The 10,000-nt window shown below is 35.6% G+C and overlaps 1 protein-coding gene and 1 long non-coding RNA gene across 2 annotated transcripts in view; one reads left to right on the plus strand and one right to left on the minus strand.

Annotated features, from left to right (window-relative positions):
- The window catches only part of LOC113803836 (uncharacterized), a 20,529-nt gene extending 17,268 nt beyond the window's left edge, over window positions 1-3,261 (plus strand). The window contains exons 7-9 of the mRNA XM_070134485.1: window positions 701-929; window positions 1,531-2,004; window positions 2,498-3,261. Of these exons, the coding sequence (XP_069990586.1) occupies window positions 701-929; window positions 1,531-2,004; window positions 2,498-2,660 (866 nt within the window). The 3' untranslated portion in view covers window positions 2,661-3,261. The remainder of the gene's footprint in view (window positions 1-700; window positions 930-1,530; window positions 2,005-2,497) is intronic.
- A 1,564-nt stretch (window positions 3,262-4,825) lies between these two features.
- LOC138865319 (uncharacterized) overlaps window positions 4,826-10,000 on the minus strand; it is a 9,671-nt gene continuing 4,496 nt past the window's right edge. The window contains exon 2 of the long non-coding RNA XR_011399368.1: window positions 4,826-5,839. This is a non-coding gene — a long non-coding RNA (uncharacterized lncRNA). The remainder of the gene's footprint in view (window positions 5,840-10,000) is intronic.

A 10,000-nucleotide genomic window follows, 5' to 3' on the forward strand; every position in this document is an offset into this window, starting at 1 on the left:
CCCCTCCTCCCACCCTCCTGCTCTCTCCCTACCTAACCCCCCTCCTCCCTCCCTCCTTCTCCCTCCCTATCTAACCCCCCTCCCTCCCTCTCCTCCTTCTCCCTCCCTATCTAACCCCCCCTCCTCCCTCTCCTCCTTCTCCCTCCCTACCTAACCCCTCCCTCCCTCCCTCCCTCCTTCTCTCTCCCTATCTAACCCCCCTCCTCCCTCTCCCCCTCCTCCCTCCCTCCCTATCTAACCCCTCCTCCCTCCCTCCTTCTCTCTCCCTATCTAACCCCCTCCTCCCTCTCCCCCTCCTCCCTCCTCCCTTCTCTCTCCCTCCCTATCTAACCCCTCCCTCCTCCCTCTCCCCCTCCTCCCCCTCCTCCCTCCCTCCTCCCTCCCTCCTTTTCCTTCCCTATCTAACCCCCCTCCTCCCTCCCTCCTTCTCCCTCCCTATCTACCCCCTTCCTCCCTCCCTCCTTTTCCCTCCTTTTTCCCTCCCTCCTCCCTCTCCCCCTTCTCCCTCCTCCCTTCTCCCTCCCTACCTAACCCCCCCCCCCCCCCCTCTCACCCTCCTCCCTCCCCCTCCTTCTCTCTCCCTATCTAACCCCCCCTCCTCCCTCTCCTCCCTCCTCCCTTCTCACTCCCTCCCTATCTAACCCCCCCCTCCTCCTCCCTCCTTCTCCCTCCCTATTTAACCCCCTCCCCCTCCCCCTCTCGCCAGACGCCAACGTCAACATCGAATGGCCCGGAGACGTGCACGTGAAGGCCCAGGGCAAGACCCTCATCGTCCTCCTCGGCGAAGACAACGAGAACATCAAGGTCAACATCAACGCCACCCTCATTGATGGCGACAGCGGCCTCGTCCCGGTCACGCTCGCGCCCACGGTGGCACCTACGCCCGCGCCCACGGCTCCACCCCCTCAGCTGCCCGTTATCTCGGAGAAGTGAGGAAGGGTTTTGTGAGCAATTGCGGGTCGATGGATGGAGGAATTTGTATATAGATAGATAGAAAGAGAGAGAGAGACACACACACAGACGGAGAGAGAGAGACAGAGACAGACGGAGAGAGAGAGAGAGACAGAGACAGACGGAGAGAGAGAGAGAGAGAGACAGAGACAGACGGAGAGAGAGAGAGAGAGAGAGTCAGACAGACAGATAGGTAGATTATATTAATTAGATATACAAGATGACAGAGTAGAGAAAAATAGATCAGATGTGAGAGCGTTTGCCGTGTGAGTTAACTACAAATTTCTGAAATTATGATCATGATTTGTGAAAAGGTTTAAGGATCAAATTCCTGTTATAAAACAATAAGGCATAGTCTTTGAAGTATGATGGTAATGACCTCATCAGACAAATCCAATGTGATATAATCTAGAGCAACAGAATATGTGATCTTTTTTTAATTTTTCATTCTCGATAAAAGTCCCAGGAACAGTCACGTGACCTCCCGATCACAGACCCAAAAGTCTGTCATCCACAGGAACCACCTTGGCCTACTGAGCACCAGGCATTGGCCATAATTCCCCAATCCTTCGCTCGCAGGAACTGCCTTGACATCAAGAACAACAACTTCCAGCTGAGCGGCATCTACGTGGTGGCGCCCTACGACTGCTGCCCCGACAAGCACGTCAGCGTCTACTGCGACATGGACACGGACGGCGGCGGCTGGACGGTGATCCAGCGGCGCGACCAGTTCGACAACCAGATCGGCTTCTTCAGGGGCTGGGACGAGTACGTCTCGGGATTCGGCAAACTCCGCAAGGAGTTCTGGCTCGGCCTCGACAACATCCACGCCCTCACGAACCAGACCAACTACGAGATCCGCTTCGACCTCGGCGACTTCGAGGGCAAGAAGCGCTGGGCGAAGTACGGTCAGTTCCTGGTCAAGTCGAGGGCGTCCAACTACGAGCTGAGGATCGGCGGCTACTCGGGCAACGCGGGCGACGCCATGAGCTACCACAACGGCATGGCCTTCACCGCCAAGGACAGCCCCGTCCACAGCGTGTGTCCGGGGAAGTGAGTCTGTTTCCCTTCTTTTCTTCCCTTTCTCTGCTAAACTTAATCAACTTTTATAATGGGATTTATAAAGAAATATATATATATATATATATATATATATATATATATTTTAACAACTACAAGAGTACATTAGCATTCTTGTGGTTGTTACTACTACTATTACTAGTGACGCTAGTGCGTTACTACCTTCACATCAAGCTTCATCTCTTGTTCTCATTACATCCATCCATTCGAAACTTCCAAACACATCTGCATGAAGTACTGCCCTTTTCAACAACAAAATCATGTAAAATACTGATAGGATCGTGTGAAATCCCGATACTTTCTAACAGATTCTATGAATATCTGATTTTTGTTTAACCAGTCATATGAAAAACTAACATTTAACCTTCATAAAAAACACCAACTTAACACCCAACTTATGAAGCTTTCAATTTAGATTTAAAACTAGAACATTCAGCATTAACCCACTCTCAACTACCTGCCACAGGTACAAGGGGGCGTGGTGGTACAACGACTGTTTACACGCCAACCTGAACGGACAGTACCTGGCCGGCCCTCACAACGATGTGGGCGTCGGAGTGAACTGGTACGAGTGGAGGCGCCTCAGGTACTCCCTCAAGTTCTCCGAGATGAAAATCAGACCAAAGTAAATCCAAGAGAAGATGAGGACAGAGAAGAAAAAACGAACAGCTGAGAGACAAGAGAAATGGGAAATTACGATCATTTACAGAAGAATTACGATCTGTGTACGGAAATAGTTTGGGGGTCGTTATGTTACAACGGAAATAGTTTGGGGGTCGTTATGTTACAACGGAAATAGTTAGGGGGTCGTTATTTTACGCCTGTTCTGTTATAGAGTTTGTTCAAATTATAAAAGAAGTCTCGTAAAACATCGAGAGTGATTTGAGTAAAATATTACGACCCCCATGTTTGATATGGGGAATCAAGCATAAATTTCCTCTAACTGTACACTAATGTTATGAAGGAATGCCATTACCCCGGCAGTGAATAAAAGTTATTGCTCATTACTCTGTCACTAAATGATATCCATTGCATTGTTATTTAGAAATGTTACACCATCAGGGATTATAATTACTGATGACAGATGAAACTCGGAGTTCGGTATAGTAATGAACTGTCTAAATCTATGCATTTCAGAAAATAATGATTCCTTCGGGAATGTAGATGATTTATTTAAACATGATAACTTTTGTGTATTATGTTACATGTGATTAAACTATGAGCAATTTATGACGGGTCATTTATATCAATAAAACCTTAAAAACTACTCTCTCTCTCTCTCTCTCTCTCTCTCTCTCTCTCTCTCTCTGTCTCTCTCTCTCTCTCTCTCTCTCTCTCTCTCTCTCTCTCTTTCAATGCTTTTATCCGTCTTAACATTATCATTCCCTCTCTGTCTCGTGTGTTATATGGGTATTAGTGTATTGCCATCTTTCTCTCTCCCTTTTTCTTTATCACTTTGCCGTCATTCTCCGCATTTCCTCCGCAATCATCCTTTATTTCTCTCTCTTCTTCTTCTCGCTTCTTTCTTTATATATCATTGTATATATATCGTTTCCTTATATCTCATACACCAACGCTTAGATGTTCTTACATTACATCTCTCTCGTGTATTTATCACATGTCCAAACGTTTCTGTATTTTAATTCAATTTAATTTGCATGCTCGTGTTTGTCTCCTTATTTATCTATCAATTTTTTCTGTGTTCAACGTGTCCTCTCTCTCTCTCTCTCTCTCTCTCTCTCTCTCTCTCTCTCTCTCTCTCTCTCTCTCTCTCTCTCTCTCTCTCTCTCTCTCTCTCTCTCAGAGGAAACTCTCTCTCTTCTCTCTCTCTCTCTCTCTCTCTCTCTCTCTCTCTCTCTCTCTCTCTCTCTCTCTCTCTCTCTCTCTCTCTCTCTCTCTCTTTCCCTTAATCTCTCAATCTCTCTCTCTCTCATTCCCTCTCTCTCTCTCTCTCTCTCTCTCTCTCTCTCTCTCTCTCTCTCTCTCTCTCTCTCTCTCTCTCTCTCTCTCTCTCTCTCTCTCTCTCTCTCTTTACCTGTCTATCTGTGTGTGTCCCTATCTATTTATTTCTATCCGCTTTTTCTGCTTCTCCTTTGTTCCCATTCTCCTTCGGGCAACCTTCGCTTCCATCCTTTATTCATGGTTAACCTTTCGGTCTCGTTCGTCGTCACTCCCAAGTCCTCCATTCGCTGCCGTGTGTTTTTTATTATGTGTTCTTTCGTTTATCTATTTTGTGATTCTCGTGTATCAGGTGTTTTATTGTGTATTCTTTCGTTTACCTATTTCGTGATTCTCGTGTATCAGGTGTTTTATTGTGTATTCTTTCGTTTACCTATTTCGTGATTCTCGTGTATCAGGTGTTTTATTGTGTATTCTTTCGTTTACCTATTTCGTGATTCTCGTGTATCAGGTGTTTTATTGTGTATTCTTTCGTTTACCTATTTCGTGATTCTCGTGTATCAAGTGTTTTATTGTGTATTCTTTCGTTTACCTATTTCGTGATTCTCGTGTATCAGGTGTTTTATTGTGTATTCTTTCGTTTACCTATTTCGTGATTCTCGTGTATCAGGATTCATTTCGTTTTACAGGTTCACTATAAGGAGTTTGGAGACCGCGTCCGAAATCGTAAGAAACACGTGTGTGAATGTGAGACGTGGATGTCAATTTACGAATTCTGTAGATCGATGGTGAGGTTAGAACACATGCAGTCACAAGCAAGCACGTTTATTTAAGAAATTCCTCAGCTGTCACCCTGCTCAGGTTAAGTAAAAAAAAAAAAAAAAAAAAAAAAATCAAGTTTTATTATATTTTGACGTTTTACCGGATATGTGAGAAATGGAAAATAGTGTTAGCGAGGAAGGTAGAGGGAGGGAAAGAAAGGAAGAGGAGAGATAAAGAGAGAGAATAGACAGGCACAGACAGGGAATAAGATAGAAAGAAAGAGCAGATAGATAAATATTGACCTTATGCAACCTACAAATATCAGTGTTTCGACAAGGATTTCCTAGTGTGTACAGATATGTGTGTTAAAGAATACATTGTATCCTTTTATACATACAAAATATCTCCCTACTCTATATGTCACGACTTTCATACAGTTGGACGGCTTAATATCATACTACATGAATTTCAACCTTATGATCATTTGGACGCTGAAGGATGAGTAAAATCATAAACCAAGTACACAAATCCCTCACTTTTACAGAAAAGAAATTAGAAAAAATAAAATGAAAAAAGTGACATTCATTTCAGTCGTAACATGTGAAAAAGCAGCTGACGTATGTCTAAAGTTTAGATTCTTTTTTATCTATTTTTATCATTTTTTATCTATTTCTTTCACGCAGAACAAAATTTCGATCCGCCTTTGTCATCGCGATCCACTGAAAGAACTAAAATTTAATTATTAAAGAAAAAAAATACTGAACATCATTTTTGTAATGTCACTGGTCATTATTACTTTACAGATGAAAAGTCAAGGAGAATATAGATTGAAAATGAAATAACGAACAGAAAATAACTCCTGCCCCACTTCCCCCTCCAAAATATACTTAACATCGACATATGAACAAACAAACAAGCAAACAAACACAGAAACAAACAAACGAATAGATTTTTAAAAAACACAGACACCTAATCTTAAACTAATCCGCTAATTCTTCTTCTTCTCCTTTTCTTTCTCTTCGAGTTTCTTCAAAATGCTTCGTTGTTCTAGGGGGAAGGTGACACATCGCCATGCCAGCCGAATGAAGACCCAGAACACCATGCACAGCAGGAAGTATGGTATGGAGCTCAGTACCATGTGCATGATCTGTAAAAGGAAATTATATATAGATACATAAATTGATAACAATAATAATACGAAAAACAGAGCCAACCATATTGATAATGATCGTAATGATACGGAAATAGGGTTTTGAGCTGCTCAGTACCATGTGCATGATCTGTAAAAGGAAAGTGTGTATAGATGCAAAAGTGAATGACAATAATAATAAGAAAAACAGATAATGATCATAATAATACAGAAAGTATGGTATGGAGCTCAGTACCATGTGCATGATCTGTAAAAGGAAAGTGTGTATAGATGCAAAAGTGAATGACAATAATAATAAGAAAAACAGATAATGATCATAATAATACAGAAAGTATGGTATGGAGCTCAGTACCATGTGCATGATCTGTAAAAGGAAAGTTTGTATAGATGCATAAATTAATAACAATAATAATAGGAAAAAACAGATAATTATCATAATGATACGGAAGTTGGATTTGGAGGTCAGTACCATGTGCATGATCTATAAAAGGAAAGTATATGTAGATGCATAATTGAAAAAAAAACAATAATTAGAAAAACAGTCAACATTAATCATAATAATACAGAAGTATGGTTTGGATCTCAGTACCATGTGCATGATCTGTAAAAGGAAAGTGTGTATAGATGCATAAGCGAATAACAATAATAATAAGAAAAACAGTCAACATTAATCATAATAATACAGAAGTATAGTTTGGATAGTACCATGTGTATGATCTATAAAAGGAAAGTATATATAAATACATAGATGAATAACAAAAATGAAAAGAACAACAGTCAACATTAATGATAATAATCGTAATGATACGGAAGTAGGTTTTGGAGCTCAGTACCATGTGCATGATCTGTAAAAGAAAAGTATGTATAGATGCATAAGCGAATAACAATAATAAAAAGAAAAACAGTCAACATTAATGATCTTAATGATATGGAAGTATGGTATGGACGTCAGTACCATGTGCATGATCTATAAAAGGAAAGTATATGTAGATGCATAATTGAAAAAAAAACAATAATGAGAAAAACATAGTCAACATTAATAATAATACAGAAGTATAGTTTGGATCTCTGTAAAAAGTATATATAAATATAAAGAATATAAAATATAAAAAGTATATATAAATATATAAAAGTATATATAAATATATAAAAGTATATATAAATATATAAAAGTATATAAAAAAGTAAAAGGAAAGTATATATAAATACATAAATGAATAACAAAAATGAAAAGAAAAAAACAGAACATTAATGATAATGATCATAACGATATGGAAGTAGATTTTGGAGCTTATTACCGTGTGTATGATCTGTAAAAGAAAAATATGTATAGATGCATAAATTAATAACATTAATAAGAAGGAAAACAGAGTCAACATTAATAATAATAATACAGAAGTATAGTTTGGAGCTCAGTACCATGTGTATAATCTGTAATGAAAATGTGTATAGACGAATGAGAATAAGAATAAGAAAAACAGAACCAACAATAATGATATGGATAACAGTTTTAATAATAATAGATATGATAGCAATGATAATGACCATAACAATCACCATTATCACAATCATAACAATGAAAACAACAATACTACAAATAATAACGATCACAACAACAACAATAATAAAGCTATTAATAACTAGAAACCCTCAGAGATCGCATACCTCCGCCAGAGCAATAGGGCCACTGATGCAATAAAGATATTCAAACCTGAAAAATTACACGAGTCACCCCTCACTCAATGCACTGAGGACTTCCGTGTTTCCCTGTCTCGCAGTGCTGATGGTTCTTTTATGGGATTCCTGGATCCGGATCAAAATTTAATGGCGTTTGACACATCTGTTTTTTTTTTTTTTTTTTTAATAATAATAAAAATCTGTACATAAATTCATTATTATTATTGTTATTTTTATTATTAATATTATTACTATTAACACTATTATCCTTATCATTATCATTATTATTATTATTATTATTATTATTATTATTAATATTAATATTATTAATATTATTAATATTATCACTATTATCACTATCATTATCATTATTATCATTATCATTATCATTATCATTATCATTATTATTATTACTTTCATTATCATTATTTCTATTATCATTATCATTATTATCATAATTATTGTTATTATCAATATCATCATCATGATTATTACTATTTTCATTATCACCACCATCATTATGATTACCATTATCAATGCTATCTTCATTACCATTATCATTACCATTGCCATCTTCATTACCAATATCATCATCATTGCTGCTACCATTACCATTAGAGTAATTATTATCATTGTTATTATTATCACCATTATTGTCACTGTTAATATTGTTATTATTACCATCTTGAACATACTTATAATCAATTATAGTATTTTTGCTATCATTATTATCATCGTTATCACTATGATATTTTTTGTTATTGTTATTATCATTAGCACTATTACCATTATTATTATCATTATCATTATCATTTTATCATTATCATTATTGATATCATCCTTATTGTCATTACCATTACCATTATTTATTATTATTATTATTATTATCATTATTATTATTATTATTATTATTATTATTATTATTTTACTACTATTATTATCATCATCATCATCATCATCATCATCATCATCATTGTTATTATTATTATTATTATCATCATCATCATCATCATTATTATCATTATAATTTTCATTATTATCATTATTATTAATGTTATCATTATTATTAATGTTATCATTATTATTAATGTTATCATTATTATTATCATTACCATTATTATCATTATTATTACTATCATTACCCATACTATTTTTGTTAATACCATTATCATTACTAATAATAATATTATCATTATAATTATTATCATCATTACCTTTATAGTGGTGATGATTATAATCGTTACCCATTATTATCATTAGTAGTAGTAATAGTAGTAGTATTTTTTCATTATTATTATTTTCATTATTTTTATTACCATTATCGTTATTATTATTGTTATTATTATTACTTTTATCATTATCATTATCATCACTTTTATCATTATTGTTGCCCTAATTATCTTCGTGTCATTATCATTATTTAAATCGTTATAACAATTAAATTACTATTATCCTCAGCTATTATTATTGCCCTTATAATTGTTATTATTGTCATCATTATTATTGTCATTACTATTATTATCAACATCATTACTATCATCTTTATCATTTTTATTGCCATTATTTATAGTTATCAATTCTTATTATCATTATCACCATTAATAATAATATTATCATTATTTTCATTATCACTTTCATTTCCATTTTCATTTATGTTTTATCTTTACCATCATTATCCTTATCATTTTCTTTAATATCATTATCATTTTCTTTATGATCATTATCATTTTCTTCATTATCATTACTATTATCATTATTACTACCAATATCATTATTATCATCATTATTATCATCATCACCATCATTATCATTATAGTCATAATAATGATTACTATTATTATTATTATCATTGTTACTACTTTATGATTATTAGCGTTATTATCCATATCATTATTATCACTGTTATTAATTATCACTATTATGATTATCATCATCGTTATTATCAATGTAATTGTTATCAGCATCCTCATCATTATCATCACAATTATCATGATGATGATTGTCATCAACTGCCATCACCATCATTATCATTATTTCCATTATTACGGTTATCGCTATCAATATCATTATTATCATCATTATCATTATCACCGATCTCAGCATCATCATTACTAGAACAATAATTTCATATATGAGATTTTTATATCATTAACACATAAACACTTGTTCAGTTTTTAAAATTCATTATCAAATTTATTATCCATTATCCTCAAACATTATCAATAATAATGTCATTTCACTGGAATATTATGGTTAGAAAATATGTCTAGAATTCACTGTTGATTCATGAAGTCAATTTTCAAGTGTCGTCGGTAATCATTAAAAAAAAATGTGAGCTTTCAGTCAATTATTTTTATTTTGCGATACGGAGCTGTCGTGTGTGAGATGTGAAAATCATAAAGGTTTATCATTCTTAAATTAAAGATTACTATATTCCTGATTAACATACGTTATGTTTGGGATAGTAATAATGATTATAAT

The sequence above is a fragment of the Penaeus vannamei genome, chromosome 20 (genome assembly GCF_042767895.1).
Source record: "Penaeus vannamei isolate JL-2024 chromosome 20, ASM4276789v1, whole genome shotgun sequence".
NCBI lineage: Eukaryota > Metazoa > Arthropoda > Malacostraca > Decapoda > Penaeidae > Penaeus > Penaeus vannamei.